This window comes from Chelonia mydas, chromosome 10 (genome assembly GCF_015237465.2).
Source record: "Chelonia mydas isolate rCheMyd1 chromosome 10, rCheMyd1.pri.v2, whole genome shotgun sequence".
Classification (NCBI taxonomy): Eukaryota; Metazoa; Chordata; order Testudines; family Cheloniidae; genus Chelonia; species Chelonia mydas.
This window is the reverse complement of record NC_051250.2, coordinates 37,927,164-37,947,749: the sequence shown is the minus strand read 5'-3', so window position 1 is coordinate 37,947,749 and position 20,586 is coordinate 37,927,164. Positions and strand designations below refer to the sequence as shown.

Here is a 20,586-nt window from a genome sequence, read left to right as displayed (position 1 = left end):
AATTTTTATTGTGACAGTAGATTTATGGTATTTTGGGTTGCTTTTTAGCTGGTATCAGCTTTTTTGTGTTTTTGAAAGACAAAAAACAAACAAACATATTTTTACCCCTTTGGGGGTGGCAGATTATTGCTTAAAATATTTCTTTCTTTTTTAAATATTTTTGCTGATTGCAGGCTAAACAGAGGAATTAACCCCATATTTTTTTGTGTTTGTTTTATAGGCAAGCCAGGTTTTAATGGCTTCTACCTTTATCAGTTAGGTAATTTGCATTAACACAGACGCTTTTTGGCTTGCTTTTGGGATTTAAAGCCATTAGCAGCTCAAAAACTTTGTCTTAAAAGGGACACAATTAACTTTTACCAGAGTTTTGATTACTTTTTACTTTTGCTTTTAAAACATACAAAAATTTGAAAAAGAAAATACAACCTATTGTGGCCCCCTTTGGAGCCCAAATAGGATTTTAATTAAGTAGCATGGTATGTTTGCTTTTTTTTTTTTTAAATCCCTTTTACAATATACATTGCTCATTTCTTTTACACTGCTTTGCTTATTTCCTTTATACATTTGGGGCAGTTAAGTTTTAATAGAACCTCCTTACATTTTTTTTAGCAAATTTGACTAAATTGCTTATAGTCAAATGATTTTAATTAGATAGTTTTTTTGCCTGAATTATTTACAGACATTCCTTTGGAAAAGGGCCCCCCTCCCCCTTTTTTTAGAATGGCTGAAAAGAAAACAAGAATTTTTTTTCTATAACATTTATAACACTGTTACGACGTTTAACTGCTTAATTTTCTTCAGCCTTTGCAGAGTTCACTTTTTACTTTTTTTTCTTAAAATTACTTGCTTATTTTCCAAAATGACTGTTCATTAACTTAGGTTTTACCATTCCAAATACTATTTTAGGGGTCTGAATTTTCTGTTTGCACTTACTTCTTTTCTTACTTTTGCCATTATGCCCTTGGAGCTTCCAACCTGTTTTTAATTTTTTTTATTTGTTGCCTGCCCACTTGTTTGGGCCCGATCCTGTTTTTCTCACTGCACGGTCCCTTTTTATGGACACAGGCTTTGTTTCACTACCAATTTAGCAAGGAGGGTGGGCTCCTTAACTAGCCCCCACCCCTCCTGGTCCCTTTCCTTAAACAATATTACTTACAAGGGTTACTCCGTGAGGCTTGCCACCTGGACAGAATGCACAGCCAATTGGCGTTTTAACTGTTTAATTTTCTTTTTATGGTGGACACACTGCTGTTGAGGTGTATTCTGGGTATGAATGGTCAAATCTTTGATGAGTCCCTGAAGGACTGGTACTTGCTTAGCCAGTGTTTGCAGGTGGGTGCGTTTCACCTTTTCTGCCTGGAAGTTTTGTTTTAAGGCCTGCAACTTATTCTGGGCATAGGCTTGGGTTGCTGCCTGGTTAGTAATCTGCGCTTTTAGTTGCTCGGTTTTTACTAGCTGTTTACACACCTCTTCCCTTCTTCCTTTTTTTGCCCCAACAACATTTCACACCACATGGCCGCCGCAGTCCATATTAATTTCACAGCTGGCCCTAGATTTTTACCCTTTTGCTTTTTATACTTGCATATGGGTCTAACAAATTTTGCCAAGTATGCACACTTCTTTGGAGCTCTGCCACAGAACCCCAGGGATTGTATCCCACTTTGGTGAGAGCCCTGTCCAACCGGCAGATGTCCTCACCCCCCTTTGAAAGAGGCTAAAGGGTTCTGTCCCTTTTTGCTGCCTCCCCTGTGGCATGGGCATCCAGTCCCCCAGCCTTCCAGGACCCCACCATTGATGCCATCGCCCACGACTGCGGGACTCTCGAGTCCGCAGCTGTACCCTTCTGTTTCCTGAACATATTATCACAAACCGTTAGTACCACTTTGAAGGTCTTTTTATTACTTGAGATTTTACGCCGCCCACACTGGCACCGGGGCTTACAATGCTCACCCCCCCACCCCGGGGAGACGCTAAGCCTCCCTCCGTATTACTCGGTCATGCTACGACTGAGGGTCCATACACCAAATCCAAAACCTGTCCTGGGCACAGCGAGAAACCCTAAGTTTTCCTCTTCTGCTCAGTCATGCTACTACTGAGGGTGTATGCACTGAGGATTCCTTTCGTGTGGAGTGAGGGTTTTTAAGCCCTCCTCCTATTGCCCGGCACTTCTACGGCCAGGGGTAGACCCATCTGCACCCTTCCCCTGCTGACCGGGGTGGAGAGAGGAATGCCAAACCTCCCTCCATTTCTCAGTCATACTACGACTGAGGGTGGGACTCACCTTTAATTATAAAATCCTTAACATGTATTACCAACAGTGCTGGACAGAGCAAACATGAAATACCAAGGGCAAAGCAGTTGGTGCACTCCACCCCTCCGCAATTCTCCACCAAAACTGTGACAGATTCTGTTACCAATCTGCCTGAGGCATCAGGTGATCAGGCTGAGGCTGCAGGATCGTTAGGGGAGGAGATGACGGAGCACACCAAGTAACTGAGTTTTAAAGCTTTATTGATAAAATAATAATATAACAGCGGAAAGCGCTGGGGGGGTTCCCCACATCACTCAGAGGAAGAAACAAAGTGTTAGTGCCCCAATCCCTAACCCACTTTCATACTCACACCCGCACTATCTGAGGCTGGCCAAGCCTGGGTGTAATGTAAGAAGAAGAGGGGGAGGGGTGGACAGGAGTTTTTGTTCCGTGCACGGGTCATCCAGGGTCCGCTGTTGATCTCTGACTTGCTTCAGCTCTCGGGAGGGTTTTAAGTCCTGGGTTCTTCTGGGGGCATTTCGTCCAGGGACCTTTGTCCCCCGTGCTCTCTGTACCAATCCAAACCGGCCTTTTGAGGCTTCCTTGGTTTCCCCAAAACACATTGGCTTCAGCATCGCAAGACTGTTACGTTCCCATTCTCCGACCTTCGCATTCTTACTAGTTTTGCACCCCCTTTTCAGGTTTTTTTGGTTCAGTTCTCCTTTCCCACAGGCTTTTGGCTGTTTAGCAGCAGGGAGCTTGTTTGTGTGTGCATTGGCCTTGAGTGGCAGTTTCGCCCCTTATCTTCAAGCCTAGCTGAATTGTCGAGTTAACCTGTTCCTTTTTTACCCCTCCCTCTTCGGCCTTTTGCAACCTACAAAGGAATCTTCCACTCCACACTTACACCTTTAACCCTTCCCAAAATGCTTTGCGATGCCCGCAGTGCTGATCCGCCTCCCCAGGGGACCCCCTGAGGGAGGGGGCCATTGAGTTGTGACAGCACCAATATGAAAGTGATGTGTCACACATCACCTCCATATTAGCGCACATAACATTTATTCTGAACATAGACATAAAAAATTAGAGGGAATACTGCCAATAAGGCTCTAAAATATTTTTTTGCTGCAAAATAAGTGGTAGCACTAGAAACCTGATGGTGCAATAGAAGAGATTTTATCTGCACTCCTTTAGGATGGCTTGCATAGCTCACTACCAGCTTTGCCACTCATGAGCAATGCAGCCTTCCCAAACACATGCTGATAAAGCCGTTACATCACACTCTCAAGATTTGTGTTTGAAAGCCACATCTTATTATATAGATAACATTGTAAGCATGCCCAGTACTTCACAGTAGTCTATGCTAAACAAAGAACAGAGGCCAAGATTCCCAGCTAGGGAGGGAAAGTGAACTACAAAGGAGTTTGTAGCAGCTCCCCAATCCTGGGTCTGATTTTCCACCAGCCTAGTCCCCAGGGAAGTTTAAAGGTGCATCTACTCAAGAAGGAGCTAAGTTACTTAGACTTGGAAATCAGGAGGCTCTCCCAATAAAGTTCGAAAGTTTAAAAAGAATAATGAAATGGCTGTTTATCTGGCAATGTTTAAAAGACTGAAAGATATCTCAGTCACGCACACACACCCTTTATAAATTCAGATCACAGAATTCCATTTTCCAGGCTATACTCAGAGGTAGTGAATTGAAGTGCATTCTGGGAGGTACTGAGAATGAAACACATTACAGTGAAACCCCATTTATGCGATATAATTGGGACCAGGGTTAGATCAGATCACCAAAAATCAGGATAATCCGGAGAATGGGCTTCATCCCCAGATGGCAGGTCTCAGGACTTCAAGAGCCCCACCACCCAGGGGACTGAAAGCCCAAACCCCACTGCCCAGGGCTTGAGCTGTCAGCCCCATTTCAATTAATACGGAGAGCCGGATAATGTAGGCTCAGATAAACAGGATTCTACTGTATACGTCCCACTCAGATAGTGTCAATGTTTTGCCAGTGTGTGGTAAGACAGGTTTATAGGTTTGGGAAAATGCAGAAGCCCCTCAGAACAGTCTAGGACGGTAAACACAGACACACTGATCACCTCAACACACTGGCTCTCTCATGTACCAATAGAAGGCACTGTCATGTATATTAACCAGCTTAATGTATATACCAGTAGGGGTGATGACACACAAGCCAGGACATTATATTCCCAGCAGTCAGACAGCTGTTACTCAACCCCAATCTCCAAAGTGACAGTTTTAAAAAAAATGCTGTAATAGGATTTACCTTTTCCTCCATGACTGGCGATGACTGCAGTGACAAACATAGCAGCCAAAAACAGAGTGGCAACCACACAAGAAGCGAGACAAAAAAACAACCATTAGAGAGCAAAAAGTCATGCAAGCACATGTATGTTTATGTGCTCACACAAATACATACCTGAGCAGTGATGGAGACACTTACAGCCTCATAAGCATGCAGCCATACAGCAGACCCATTACATACATGCATCAAACAATGTGGAAACACACACACTCTCTCCGTATATCTCTTGTGCATACATGTACACACTATTCTGTGCTTATACAAACTTCAGTCATAGTGACAAGCAAACATACCAAGTGTATGTATGGGCTCACACAAATATGCCCCTATCTAGCATATCACACAAAATGCACCTATGACACTGCACACCGTATTCTTCACAGTGATATTATTATGATATGATTATGACATAATTATGATGTATGTTATGCAAGATAAGTCATGTGAGGTGTCACTGGAAAAGTTAAGATTTGCTTAATAGGATTATCCTATTTGTATGCATGTAGCTTTTTTGTATCTGAAGTTATGAATATTGACTAGGTATATGTATCTCAAATGTAATTACACCTGGGTAATGCCAACTAGACAAGATGCTTTCAGTCTAGATAGTGGGTGGGGAAGGACCTACTCAGGGCAATGGACCATTAGGAAAAAATAATAGACCTTAGGGGAAGCTTATCTCCCACCTGGTGAGCCTTCCTGAGAACGCTACAGACAGGTTCCAAGTAATGGCTGCTAGGACTCTACAAGGACATGTGACCAGGCCACATGTCTCTGGACTCCATCTTGGGATGCCAGTATTTTTCCACAGACTGGACTGGGAACCAAGCTTTGGGAACAAAGGTTTCCCACCATATGCAAAAGCTATATAAGGCAGGGAGTGACATCATCTGGGGTTCTTCACTCCCCACACAAGAAGGCTCCTGGAAACACCTTAGGAACAAAGACTGAACTGGGGGAAGTGCTGGACCCAGGCTAGAGGGATTTCTAGCCTGTGAATGAAACAGCTGAGGATTCCAAGCTGTAAAGCAAGTGCAGTTTGCCCCTTAAGAATCTGCAGCCTCCCCTGCTTCCTGCCCCATTGCTCCTCATCTGTGGAGCTGCTCCCCCATCCGCCCAACCCCCGTACATCTGGCTCTCCTATACCCAGACACCCCTGTCAAGCCTCACCCCATACACCCAGAAACCCCCTAGCCCTCCATACCCAAACCCCACCCCACTGAACCTGCATCTGGAGCCCCCTGCAGCCAGACTCCTTGCCTCTGGACTCCCACCCCTGCACCCAGACCACCCCCCACTGAGCTTCCTGCACTCAAATCCCCACCCTGATGTGTCCCACCCTAAGCCCCCACATCCAGACCTCCATGCCACTGACTCCAACTAGCTGCATCCAGACCTCCACCCCACCAAGCCCCACTCCCCCTGCACCCAGGCCCCCCTGCTGAGACCTGCACACCCACAATGCTGAGCCCCAACCACCTTCACCTGGAAGCCCCTGCAGAATCCCACTGCAAACCCGGAACACCCCCCTCCCCCATGAGCCTCTGCGCATCCACATCCCTCCACACCTAGACCCCCACACTAAGCTGCCTGCACCCAGATTGCCCCACACAGAATCCTGTCACCCCACACCTGGATCCCCCCCATACTGAGCCCCTCTACATTTGGATTCTTGCCTGGTTGAGCCTGCCTGCCCCACACCTGGAGTGCCTAGTGCAGAGGGGAAGGGCCCGCGATGTTTCTGGAGCAGGCCCAGGCCTTGTGCTGTGTCAGGGTCAGGTGCAGCCTCTCTGCTGAGTCCATGTCTTGGGGGCGAGGGGCTGCAGGGTGATCTCCCACCTTTGAGCAGCCAGTGGCCTGTGCTCCCTATTGCCATGCTGGAGCCTCCATATTTATTGGCAAATAAAACCTGCAGAATTTTAAAATATTGTGCCCAGAATTTTTAATTTTTTGTCACAGAATGCCCTAAGGAGTATTAACTGTAGCCTATCTATGCAGGGGCTGGTCAGAGAGCCTGCATGTAACTGCAGCTGGGTGTGACCCTACCTATATGTGTGCTGGTGAAAGTGTAGGCTGGAGAGCTTTGCAGCTTGTCACAGCAGTACAGTGTGAGAGGGAGCCCAGAGTGGCAAGTCAGGGGGCTCCAGTGGTACCCCAGTTCCAGGTGGGACCCCTGGGGGGAGCCTGTCACAGCACCCACACACCAAAGCACACAGATGAGCTCATACAAACACCCATGAATGCAGTGAGAGATGTACACTTATGGTTCCCACAAATACACACCACTGCAGCAAAGCACACAAAATATATGTGCTCATTTATACTCATCCGACGCAGAACACACCCAACATAAATACATATGCTCACATGAATGTGTACTATAGTGCCCCACACACAAGGGCACAATGCAAAGCTTGGAATGAAGAAAAAACGCCTCTTTCAACTAATGGTTTGTACAAACTCAGAAGGAGCCACGGGTCACAGACACATGATGTATGGTTCTCCTATTTTCTCCTCCCAAGAGGCTGGCAACACACCAGCACTCAGAGGCACTCAGACTGCTACTTGTGCAGTACAGAGCAGGAAATTCATGCTGACAGTTTCATCCCTCCCCACAGTGAGCAGACAGATTGTCACAATTCTTGAAACTTTCCATCATGCATCCTTTCCCCAGTGACAGCACAAAGCCACATTTAACTAACGTTTCTTGGACTTTGGGAAGGGGAAATGTGAGCAGAATTAATTCAACCTGCATCATGCAGCCATGCTCACATCACTCTCTATCTAATTTTGGAAGATGCCAATGGCAGGAACAACCACTCAGAATACAGAAGGCCTGATTCTGCTGTCACATACAGTGGTTTTACACTTCAGAATGCACTGACTTCTGTGGAGTTTCTCCTGTTTACTTTAGTATAAGTGAGAGAGAAATCAAGCCAAAGGTATCTAATTCCTAGCACTACACTGGTGACATAAGGCTCTGGGGGGAAGGATAGCGCTCAGTGGTTTGAGCATTGGCCTGCTAAACCCAGGGTTGTGAGTTCAATCCTTGAGGGGGCCAATTAGGATTCTGGGGAAAAAATTGGGGATTGGTCCTGCTTTGAACTGGGGGTTGGACTAGATGATCTCCTGAGGTCCCTTCCAACCCTGATATTCTATGATTTGGCTATGCAAGTATACTGTAAAGCTTTCCCAGTTCTCATGGGACAGGAAATAAAAGAGAGGAAAAAACAGACTAATGTAAAGGAGAGTTTTGTACCGGGGCATCTGCTCCTCCACCCACAGGAGTGTCTATGAGCTATTGGTTCTTTAACTCCACAGTGAATTAAAGACTTATTAGGCTCCTGTTCCAAAGCCCACTGAAGTCAATGACAGTCTTTCTATTAACTTCAAAGGGTTTGGGATCTGGCTGTTTAAACGTGTAATACTTGCAGATTTCTAATGAGTACTTGAATAGGCATTAGGAAGTTTGTGGAGAGGTGGGAATAGCCCCCTCTCTCCATGACTCTAGGGAACAAAATCTGCCAAGAGTTGCAGTGAGAAGTTTCTTTAAAAAAGAAAGATTCTTTTTAAAAAGATTATATACATTTTATCTTGCATTTGAAGTCCATCCACCCTACCTGTTCCACCTCTCTATGCGGCTGTCATGCTACTCTAGCTCCAGGCTTTTCAGGTGAAGTGGATACAATTTGTGATTATCTACAGTAACTCCTCACTTAACGTTGCAGTTATGTTCCTAAAAAATGCTACTTTAAGCAAAACGATGTTAAGAGAATCCAATTTCGCCATAAGAATTAATGTAAATGGGGGGAGAGGTTAGGTTCCAGGGAAATTTTTTTTGCTAGACAAAAGGCATTATATACATTTTAAACAATTTTAAACAATCAATTTAATACAGGTATTAAACAGGCTGGCAGCCCACCCATCAGCTCCCCTACTCGCCCCGCCCCCCAGCACCTTCCACCCACTAGCAGACCTCGCGGATCAGTGCCTTCCCCCTGCTCTCCCCGCCTCCTGCCCAAGGCAATCAACTGATTGGGGCATTCAGGAAGCTGAGGGGAGGAGTAAGGGCACAGCACGCAGCCTCCCTCTTTCCCTCCCCTGCCTCCTGCCTGCAGCAATCAGCTGGATTGCGGTGTTCAGGAGGCAGGGGAGGGATCCGTGGAGTCTGCCAGCAGGCGGGAGACACTGAGGGGGGTGCCCGTAGGGGGGCTGCCAGCCGTGGACAAAGCAGGCGGCCAACAACATTATAGGGGAGCATTGCACAACTTTAAAAAGGCATGTTCTGTAATGGACAGGGACGTAAGATCGAAAAAACGTTAAGCGAGAGGACGTTAAGTGAGGAATTACTGTACTTGGATGCTGCATTCAAACTATGCAAGGGTCAAGAGAATAGCCAGGAGGATTGGCACATAGCACAAAACACGATCTTCTGGGATCATTCATTCCTGTTCTACTGACACAAGAGTAATTTAAAGTTTCTGCAGAAAGTGTAACCTACAAGTGACCCTTACATCAGCTAATCCATTTACAAGAGACCACAGAGCATTTTAATTCCTCTATAGCAGATATACCATATCAGATATTTCATCCAGAAGGAGCAACTGACTCCCAACAAATAAAGGGTAAAACATCCCCATCCACTTAGAAATAATTGTGGCTTATCCTTGTGTTTGTATATTCTGTAAGCACCTTTGGTAGCCTTACAAATTAGAATATAAAAATCATACTAAATAATCCATCATGGGGGAAGGATCTTTCCCTAAAGTGCCAGGGTCTTCTAGCTACACATTATTCCTACAGTCAAATCCTAGCCAATACAGCAGGAGTGGCTGCAGTTATTAAGTGAGGTAGATGAAATTGTAACAAGACATTATTTTGAAAGGATGGAATCTGTATCATCTGTTCTGCCAAAAGAAATCTGATGAGGTTCAACAAGGACAAGTGCAGGGTCCTGCACTTAGGACGGAAGAATCCCATGCACCGCTACAGACTAGGGACTGAATGGCTAGGCAGCAGTTCTGCAGAAAAGGACCTAGGGGTTACAGTGGACGAGAAGCTGGATATGAGTCAGTGTGCCCTTGTTTCCAAGAAGGCTAACGGCATTTTGGGCTGTATAAGTAGGGGAACTGCCAGTAGTTTGAGGAACGTGATCATTCACCTCTATTTGACATTGGTGAGGCCTCATCTGGAGTACTGTGTCCAGTTTTGGGCCCCACACTACAAGAAAAATGTGGAAAAATTGGAAAGAATCCAGCGGAGGGCAACAAACATGATTAGGGGACTGGAACACATGACTTATGAGGAGAGACTGAGGGAACTGGGATTGTTTAGTCTGAGGAAGAGAAGAATGAGGGGGAGGGGGGGATCTGATAGCTGCTTTCAACTACCTGAAAGGGGGTTCCAAAGAGGATGGATCTAGACTGTTCTCAGTGGTAGCAGATAACAGAACAAGGAGTAATGGTCTCAAGTTGCAGTGAGGGCGGTTTAGGTTGGATATTAGGAAAAACTTTTTCACTAGGAGGGTGGTGAAGAACTGGAATGTGTTACCTAGGGAGGTGGTGGAATCTCCTTCATTGGAGGTTTTTAAGATCAGGCTGGACAAAGCCCTGGCTGGGATGATTTAGTTGGGGACTGGTCCTGCTTTGAGCAGGGGGTTGGACTAGATGACCTCCTGAGGCCCCTTCCAACCCAGATACTCTATGATTCTGCCTCAAGCTAGAGTGGGAAACTGGCACTAATTGTTGTTTCAAATATAAATGTTTCATACTGGAAGCTCATATCTATGGAAGACTAAAATAAGTTTGAAAGATCAATTGTATAGACCTTGAATCCTTGGGATTTCCGTACAAAACCCAAGAGAGGAACTGGTTCAGAAACCACTCAGCCTAATTCCCTACCATCTGGAATAGATGAGTCAGAAATGCATGGCAAAGCTGAGAGAGGCTGTGGGAGAAACCATGTGCATGCTGTAGGAGTCAGCCTGCCTCAAGCACTGAAAGCCTGAAGGAGAGGGGAAAACTCTAACGCTGACCTCTTTGCCCCTTCCATGTAGTTAAATCCTCTGGACTATGAAAATTCATTTAGGCTGAGCTGCCCTTCGTAGGACATAAATAAGATGGAAGGTTGCAGTCATGACACACCTCAGACCATGTTGCATCACATTTGCACATAACTCCACCAGCTCCAAATCCAGGAAATATAAATTGCAGAATGATATAAGTGCATGTCAGCATGGATATTCTCCTTCCTGTAGCACATTTCACCTCTTTCAGGCAGGAGGGAAATTACAGTAGGATTGAAAAGGCTTTGTCCAGCCCCGGAACAGATTCAAGTAATTGTTTTCTTGTTATTAAGTGAGTCCTTTTCTTTCAGCATCCTCACTTCCTTCCTGCATTGGGGTTGTGCTGTATATTCTGTGCACTGTAATGGTGCTGTACTACCAATTGCATTTGCTACAATAAATCCATGTTAACAGTACATATCCAATCCCAGCATGCACTGTCATGACATCAGTGTAGAACTGGGAGCTGGTGCTAGGTGCCACGCAGCGCATTCCTTCACAGCCTTGGAACGTTTCTTGCCTTCCGCTTGCGCCATGCAGTTTTGGCAGAAAACAAATTGTTAGATAGAAAAGGAATGCCAAAGCTGCAGGAGAGCTGGCAAGAATCCTGGCATATTTACAGAAGATCCTGACGACAGATGCCCGACAGCTGCTCTCCACACCATGCCTCCTTCAGAGGGTCTCTCACTCTCATTTACAATGTGGAGTTGACACTTACGCTGTACTCAGACTGCCAGTTTTAAATTAGTTCGAAGTCCAGTAAAGGAAGCCATAACAGACACAGGGTGTTTAAATCCCTTATGCCAGGAGCTGGGATTTTTCTCCCACTTAGCACAATGCACAACAATCTACATCAGGCATTTCTAGCCAACTAGCACTCTGGCATCAATGGGTATATCTACACAGCCCACAGCAGCAAGCTTCCAAGCCCAGGTCAATGGACTTGCATTACTGTGCTAAAAATAGCCTCGTAGACATTGTGGCTCAAACTGGAGCTCGGGCTCTGAAGCCTAGGACAGGAGTGGACTTCAGAGCCTGATCTGCAAAGTCTATACAGCTATTTTTAGTGCATTAGCGTGAGCCTAAGTCTGTCGACCCAGCGTTGGAAACTTGCTGCCACTTGCTGTGCCCGTACATCAGTTTACAAGGCTCTAAAATATCCAAAAGGGAACCCATCCATAACTCCAGAATATTTTCCCTCTGTCTCATTTACCGCTTTGTTCTCCTCATCCTTCATCATCCCTATCAGACTACATTACTCCTCTATTAAACTCTCTCATTGATTCCTGCTTGCCCATTATTTCTTGTCCAGTTCACCTTCTTTGCTTTGCCAACAATGCCAGCATTGCTTACTCTGTAGTTTCCTTCTCTCACTCCCAACATCTCCATGCCTTCTTTCCTGTCCTCTCTATGCACAGTCCAATCTGCCAGCCCCAATGTGTTAGGGCCCCACTCTTGCCTCAGTCAAATCCCTCCCCTGAAGACTTCTTTCCTGAGACTCACAAACATTAACCCACACCAAATGCCTTCTGTAGGAAAGAAGGAGATGCTTACTCAGCTAGCAACTCCCTCTAGGTCTCCCAGTGTATCTTGTTTTAGGTGTGTCTACCATTTAGATTATAAACTCTTCAGGGAATGTCTTTACAATGCTAAGTATATTGTTGGCATATAATGATTAATAAAAAATAGTTTGACATTAGTTTAAAGTCACATAGAGAATACTTTTCTCTTCACCAAGTTACTGGATAGTTTGTGATCAACTTGAGTGGATTTGGGTTATGTCCCTCAAGCAGTACTGGGTAATCTATTACTTCACTAAATCATATTCTTTAGGAACTCACTTTCTTCATTCCTCACTCCGAAGACAGTATTACTGGAGTGTAAGATCAGTACAGAGAATCCATTTGATGCTCCTCTAACTGGTATAAATCATGAGTTATTGCATTAAAGTCCGTGTAATTATACTACTTTAAAACTAGCGTGAGAAGAGAATAAGGACCAATAATTCCACACTGCTGGCTTCTGACTCTCACTGCTTTGGATGTGGGAAGATGAACAAAAAAACCTCACTATCTTGGGTTCATCAAAACCTTGGGCCAAAAAAAGAAGTCCATATGGAATGGTCTTTTTACAGAAATCTTTTTTTGGGGGGACAGCAGGGGGAGAGGGAGGGGGATGAAACAGAGGAAATCAGATTGTGACAATGTACTCCTGAACTGGTAAGGCAAGTTTCTCATGTCCTCCATGTCTCTTTTTTTCTGTGGACCATCCTATGTGCAGATTTTGCACTTGTCATCTAAATATAAAAGGGTAATTTATCAAAAGCCCACACAAGAGCTAGGATTGCAAATAAACAGAATATGTACAAGTACTTTTGTGCCTACACTGAAGACTTGCCTAGAACAAAATAGCAAGGTTCAACTACAGTCCATTCCCAGTGATCTAGCAGGGGAGATTTTGGTTGCTCTCTCACACACACATGCACACAGTCCATAAGCCCCTGAATGGCATATATTGCAGTGGAAGGATATGGCCCTACCTCCTCCCAGGTAGACCGCCCTCAGTTTGACTATTTCCCCCAACCTGCTGCATCTTGGACCGTTCAATGTGTTCCACATAGGTCTGGATCATCTGTGAAGAGGGAAAAACCCATGAGCCACACAGCGGTGAAAAGGAGACACAGGTTCCTCTTCTGTTTAATCTTCCTCCAGCACCCATTTCTCTCTCTCCCCACCCCCTTTTTTTTGCATAACTATATCTGTCATTGCTATTCTTTAAGGCTGATGACACAATGAATGAGCAGTAAGTCTGGGTCTAATATGAAAGTGAGTGGGGCCAAATAAATACCAAACCTCAAGCCCAGTACAGTGGCAGAAGGTATGTGACAAAACATATGCAGAAAAACAATGAAAAAAAGCTTCTTGGAAACTAGACAGCAGTGGTAGCCTCTTGAAGCTTAGAGGAAATGGGATAACAGAGCATTTCACCTCATGGGGGCAGGAGGGGGCTTAGCAGCTACAGACACCTCTTGTTTTTAATCATTCAAATAGTCTTTTCTAAAATATGTTTGTAGACCCACATGTAGAATACGAGAATGATACTTACTTAGAGATGATAACCTACCTCTGTGTGGCGTTGGTGCAAGGCATTGTACTCTTTCTTCATTTCTGATTCACGTTCCTCCAGCCGTGAAACTGGAAAAGAAAGTATTCCACCCATCAGAGAGCATTTGTGTTAGACCCCAAAAGGAACACCAGATAATTCTCAAGGAAGTATCTTATATTACAGAAAATAGGTAAATATGAGTTCATTCCTGTTACAAAATGAAAAACACAATAATGTCTGTATGGCATGTGGTATTACTCCCGAACTCATTTCACAGGTATCAAAATGCCCTCAAGGTGAACATACAAAGTGATGTAATACTAATTTTAGAAGTGGGTCTGTCAGGGCCCAGCCCAGCACCTACCAGTAGACAAATGAGCAAACAAAGGCCAATCCAAGTTAAGCATTAGTTCTATCCTTTGTATGTGAGCTGCTAGAGGATCCAAAGCTTCTGAAGGCTGTGTCCTCAACCCCCAGTGCAAGGATCACACAGCTCTTTTATGACTCTTCTGACTACCTGAGGAGCAGTTGTGTTGGACATTATTGCTGAATTCTGGAGGAAGCCTTGTCCAGCCCACCACAACTGCGCACATTAGGGAAAGGAAAACAAAAACAAAAAATGAGGTGGAATATTTGGTGCATGAGAAAAGGCATGGAGAACCCATTCAGGGACAAGAGGAAATAAGTGGTATGCTCTATATTAAACACATTACAGCTGGCTGTGTCCAACTGCAAAGGGCCAGAGCTGAGTAGTGAATACCATCACATGTCGTTTGGGGCCCACGATGCGTTATTGGAGAAAAAGAGTTGTTTTGTTTTTTTAAAAGTTGATCCAGCCAGAAAGTATTTACAGTGGAAACTAACTTAAAGCTCCAACTCAACTGTTGTTAACTACAAGACTGGGATTTGCCACTTAAAGCTCCTTTGGACTTTCTACCAAGTAGATGCAATCACAGTTGACAAAGAGAGTTCCATATTCCTGCCTCCAAAACAAAATAGGATGTATATTCAGTACATGCTCCTCTACACCCACTTTTCAATAATATGATCTAAGATCATGGCATCAGAAGTCCTTTCTAATGCAATAAAATGTTTGATAGCAAAGAAGGGTTTTAAATGTCCTGTTTATTGGGAAAAAGAAATTCACTACCACACACCATCTAGGAAATGTATTAGAAGTTAGGTTGGGCACATACCTGAAATATCCCCCACATAATTCTTCGCATTTTAAGAGGGATGTCATAAATATAAAGGGAAGGGTAAACCCCTTTAAAATCCCTCCTGGCCAGAGGAAAAAATCCTCTCACCTGTAAAGGGTTAAGAAGCTAAAGGTAACCTCGCTGGCACCTGACCAAAATGACCAATGAGGAGACAAGATACTTTCAAAAGCTGGGAGAGGGAGAAAAACAAAGGGTCTGTGTCTGTCTGTATGATGCTTTTGCCGGGGACAGAACAGGAATGGAGTCTTAGAACTTAGTAAGTAATCTAGCTAGGTATGTGTTAGATTATGATTTCTTTAAATGGCTGAGAAAATAGCTGTGCTGAATAGAATGAATATTCCTGTCTGTGTGTCTTTTTTGTAACTTAAGGTTTTGCCTAGAGGGATTCTCTATGTTTTGAATCTAATTACCCTGTAAGGTATTTACCATCCTGATTTTACAGAGATGATTCTTTTTTACTTCTATTAAAAGTCTTCTTGTAAGGAAACTGAATGCTTTTTCATTGTTCTAAGATCCAAGGGTTTGGGTCTGTGGTCACCTATGCAAATTGGTGAGGATTTTTACCAAACCTTCCCCAGGAAGTGGGGTGCAAGGGTTGGGAGGATTTTGGGGGGAAAGAAGTTTCCAAACTACGTTTTTTCAGGAACCCAGATAAAGTTTGGTGGTGGCAGTGGAAGTCCAAGGGTAAAATAGTTTGTACCTTGGGGAAGTTTTAACCTAAGCTGGTAAAAGTAAGCTTAGGAGGTTTTCATGCAGGTCCCCACATCTGTACCCTAGAGTTCAGAGTGGGGAAGGAACCTTGACAAGGGATTTGCCTGATATTTTATAAAATGTTATAATCTGAAAGATGTAAGGAGCGTGTGTAAACTGCAGAAACTGGAATCGTGGTCTCAAAGGACTAAATAAATCCCTGGTGTAACTCGAGTGACTTCAGACAAGTTATACCAGGGGTGATTTAGGACTAAAGTCTAGGTAGTTCTAAAGAAACTCAGCAAAATAGCACAGGAACCCCTCAAACTACTGCCAAATGCACTCCACCGATCTATCATGTCTCATCCAATAGTACTTCATGTAATATACAAATTTGTTTAAAACAGCTAGTACTTGCTCCAGTATGAAGCTGTGGGATTCCAAGGGCTGCTGTAGACAGTAAGATAATTGATATACAGAACAGGCATGAAACAAAGTTTTTGAAGCTCCATAATGTCCCCAGAGGCTGCAGTTGGCCATATTTTCTTATAATACTAAATGCAATGGAAACAATAAAGCTACTATCAACTTAAATGTTGAACATATTTCTCCCCTAAGGCTCCTCAAAAGTTGGCACTGGAGTTATGAATGTCAAACTTCCAGGCTTTGAATAAGATGCATGAAACAAAGAAACTTCAGAGCAATACCCTAGCTTCCAAGGAAGCCCAACCATATAAGCATGTTTGTTGCATTACTGTACTTACTCTGGTCTGCATAGTTTTTGGCCTTCAGCTCCAGCTGCCGGGTCTGAAATTCAAGATGCTCAACCTGGATTTGCAGGTCTTTCTTCTCCTGTTCCAGTGCATCTTCAAACTCTATAAACTTCTGTACAGGCAAAGAAACAAAGAAGGAGACCAGGATGAGAAACAAACACACAGTGCACTGTTTCCCATTTTGCCTCCCTTTCTGTCCACAACAAAAATAGGAAACCGAGAGAGAATGTAAGTAACAAAAACAGGAGGTTACGTTTTAAGAGTCAGTATTGCAGATTACAGTATTTCAACCAGGTAAAGAGGACATGGATAGGTATAAACTGTTCAGGAAGGACAGGCGGGGATGAAAAGGTGGAGGAGTTGCACTGTATGTAAGAGAGCGGTATGATTGCTCAGAGCTCCAGGGTGAAACTGGAGAAAAACCTGCTGAGAGTCTTTGGGTTAAGTTTAGAGGCAACAACAACAAGGGTGAGGTCATGGTGGGCATCTGCTCTAGACCACCAGACCAGGAGGATGAGGTAGATGATGCATTCTTTGGACAATTAACAGAAGTTTCCAGATCACAGGCCCTGGTTCTCATGGGGGACTTCAATCACCCTGACATCTGCTGGGAGAGCAACACAGCAGTGCACAGACAATCCAGGAAGTTTTTGGAGAGTGCTGGGGACAACTTCCTGGCGGAAGTGCTGGGGGAACCAACTAGGTAGGTGCCGTGCTCCTCTTGACCTGCTGCTCACAAACAGGGAAGAATTGGTAGGGGAAGTACAAGTGGGTGGCAATCCTGGGCAGCAGAGACCATGAGATGGTCAAGTTCAAGCTCCTGACAAAAGGAAGAAAGGAGAGCCGCAGAACATGGACCCTGGACTTCAGAAAAGCAGACTCTGACTCCCTCAGGGAACTGATGGGCAGGATCTGGGAGGCTAATATGAGGGGGAAAGGAGTTCAGGAGAGCTGGCTGTATTTTAAAGAAGCCTTATTGAGAGCGCAAAAACAAACCATCCCGATGTGCAGAAAGAATAGCAAACATGGCAGGTGACCAGCTTGGCTTAACAGTGAAATCTTCGAGGAGCTTAAACTCAGAAAGGAAGCTCACAAGAAGTGGAAATTTGGACAGATGACTAGGGAGGAGTATAAAAATATTGCTTGAGCATGCAGGGATATAATCAGGAAGGCGAAAGCACAATTGGAGTTGCAGCTAGCAAGGGAATTGAAGGGTAACAAAAAGGGTTTCTACAGGTATGTTAGTAACAAGAAGGTGGTCAGGGAAAGTGGGGACCCTTACTGAATGGGGGAGGCAACCTAGTGACAGATGATATGGAAAAAGCTGAAGTACTCAATGCTTTTTTTGCCTTGGTCTTCATAGACAAGGTCAGCTCCCAGACTGCTGCACTGGGCAGCACAGTATGGGGAAGAGGTGAGCAGCCCTCAGTGGTGAAAGAACAGGTTAAGGACTATTTAGAAAAGCTGGACATGCACAAGTCCATGGGTCCAGATCTAATGCATCCAAGGGTGCTGAGGGATTTGGCTGATGTGATTGCAGAGCCATTGGCCAGTATCTTTGAAAACTTGTGGCGATCGGGGGAGGTCCCAGATGACTGGAAAAAGGCAAACATAGTGCCCATCTTTAAAAAAGGGAAGAAGGAGAAGCCAGGGAACTACAGCCTCACCTCAGTCCCTGGAAAAATCATGGAGCAGGTCCTCAAGGAATCCTTTTTGAAGCACTTGGAGAGGAAGGTGATCAGGAACAGTCAACATGGATTCACGAAGGGCAAGTCATCCCTGACCAACCTGATTGCCTTCTATGATGAGATAACAGGCTCTGTGGATGTGGGGAAAGCCGTGGACATGATATATCTTGACTTTAGTAAAGCTTTTGATATGTTCTCTCACAGTATTCTTGCCAGCAAGTTAAAAAATTTTAGATTGGATGAATGGACTATAAGGTGGTGTGACAGGGTCAGGCCAGATGGCTATAGGAGAGTAACAGAAGGCAGGTATATTAGCCCCAGGCTAAGTAGGTCCCTTTTCCCTGGGTAAGGTAACAGGGAAGATTCCAGAACAATCAGGAACCTTCTGGAGACAATTAAGACAGACAGGTTGATTAGAACACCTGCAGCCAATCAAGAAGCTGTTAGAATCAATTAAGGCAGGCTAATCAGGGCACCTGGGTTTTAAAAAGGAGTTCACTTCAGTTTGTGGTGTGCGTGTGAGGAGCTGGGAGCAAGAGGCACTAGGAGCGGAGAGTGAGAACGTGGACTGTTGGAGGACTGAGGTGTACAAGCATTATCAGACACCAGGAGGATGGTCCTATGGTGAGGATAAAGAAGGTGTTGGGAGGAGGCCATGGGGAAGTAGCCCAGGGAGTTGTAGCTGTCGCACAGCTGTTCCAGGAGGCACTCTAGACAGCTGCATTCCACAGGGCCCTGTGTTGGAACCCGGAGTAGAGGGCGGGCCCGGGTTCCCCCCAAATCCTCCCAACTCCTGGTCAGACACAGGAGGAGACAACCTGGACTGTGAATTCAGAAAAACGGCCAAGCTGAGGGCTGCCGTGAAGCTCCAAGGCGAGCAAATCCGCCAATAAGCACAAGACCCACCAAAGTAGAGCAGGAACTTTGTCACAGTGGATAGAAAAGCAGGCTAGATCATCGGGCTCAACGGGTAGTGATCAATGGCTTGATGTCTAGTTGGCAGCCAGCAGTGGCCCAGGAGGATGATGGGATGGATTGTACCCTCGGCAAGTTTGCGGATGACACTAAGCTGGGGGGAGAGTTAGATATGCTAGAGGGTAGGGATAGTGTCCAGAGTGACCTAGACAAATTGGAGAATTGGGCCAAAAGAAATCTGATGAGGTTCAACAAGCACAAGTGCAGAGTTCTGCACTTAGGATGGAAGAATCCCATGCACTGCTACAGGCTTGGGACTGACTGGCTAGGCAGCAGATCTGCAGAAAAGGGCCTGGGGATTACAGTGGATGAGAAGCTGGATATTAGTCAACAGTGTGCCCTTGTTGCCAAGAAGGCTAACAGCATATTGGGCTGCATTAGTAGGAACACTGCCAGCAGACCGAGGGAAGTGATTATTCCCCTCTATTCTGCAGTGGCGATGCCACATCTGGAGTATTGTGTCCAGTTTTGGGCCCCCCACTGCAGAGAGGATGTGGTCAAACTGGAGAGAGTCCAGAGCAAAACAAAAATGATCAGGGGGCTGGAGCACATGACTTATGAGGAGAGGCTGAGGGAACTGGGTTTGTTTAGTCTGCAGAAGAGAAGAGTGACAGAGGATTTGATAGCAGCCTTCAACTACCTGAATGGGGGTTCCAAAGAGGACGGAGCTCAGTTGTTCTCAGTGGTGGCAGTTGACAGAACAAGGAGTAATGGTCTCAAGTTGCAGTGGGGGAAGTTTAGGTTGGATATTAGGAAACACTATTTCACAAGCACTGGAATGGGTTACCAAGGGAGGTGGTGGAATTTCCATCCTTAGAGGTTTTTAAGGCCTGGCTTGACAAAGCCCTGGCTGGGAAAATTTAGCTGGTGTTGGTCCTGCTTTGAGCAGGGGGTTGGACTAGATGACCTCCTGAGGTCTCTTCGAACCCTAATCTTCTATGATTCTATGACCTGTACCAGAAATGTCAGCTGCAAATAGGGAACAGTAATCTACAAACAGAGGTCCAAATGAAACACTGACATAAGCCTATGCAACTCCACTGACTTCAAAAGTATTGGTGCCTCCTTTTGCCATGCTGAATTTTGATTGTTGCTAATTTCCATTCTAGACAATAAATTCTGATCCCTGTGGTTGTACACTTACAATTACTTCTAAACGAGAGTAGACTTTGAATGAGGAGAGGATAATAAGGTGACTATAAATAAATATAACCCTTAAGTTAAAAAGAAATCCTCAGAGGTTTTACATCTTTGGTTTCCTGGGTTAAGTAAGAGCCTGCAGGGGTGATGTAGCAGCGATGGTCTGTAGTTGCCAAGGGGAATTGCTGGGTAAGATTTCTATGCAGACAGTGTGCCTCCCCCTGCCAGGAAGCACAAACCACAAACAGCTTCTTCTCCAAGCCTGATCTCCTTCTCTACCCCTCCTCATCCTTCTCCTGACTTGTGTGGGGAAACAGTAGTGAAGAAACCTGCAGCGACCGGGATCCCAAGGGTCCC

At 45.0% G+C, this 20,586-nt stretch overlaps 1 protein-coding gene across 43 annotated transcripts in view; it reads right to left on the bottom strand.

The window, feature by feature from the left end:
• MAPK8IP3 (mitogen-activated protein kinase 8 interacting protein 3) overlaps nt 1–20,586 on the bottom strand; it is a 155,210-nt gene that overhangs the window by 94,597 nt on the left and 40,027 nt on the right. For 25 of the 43 annotated variants that reach the window (XM_037910629.2, XM_037910628.2, XM_037910643.2 and 22 more), the window contains exons 2-4: nt 16,418–16,538; nt 13,762–13,832; nt 13,178–13,269 (exon numbers count right to left, since the gene is read on the bottom strand). In XM_037910629.2, the coding sequence (XP_037766557.1) occupies nt 13,178–13,269; nt 13,762–13,832; nt 16,418–16,538 (284 nt within the window). Of the gene's footprint in view, nt 1–4,535; nt 4,560–13,177; nt 13,270–13,761; nt 13,833–16,417; nt 16,539–20,586 lie in introns of all 43 variants that reach the window. The other 18 variants (XM_043523495.1, XM_037910626.2, XM_037910624.2 and 15 more) reach the window with 1 other exon arrangement.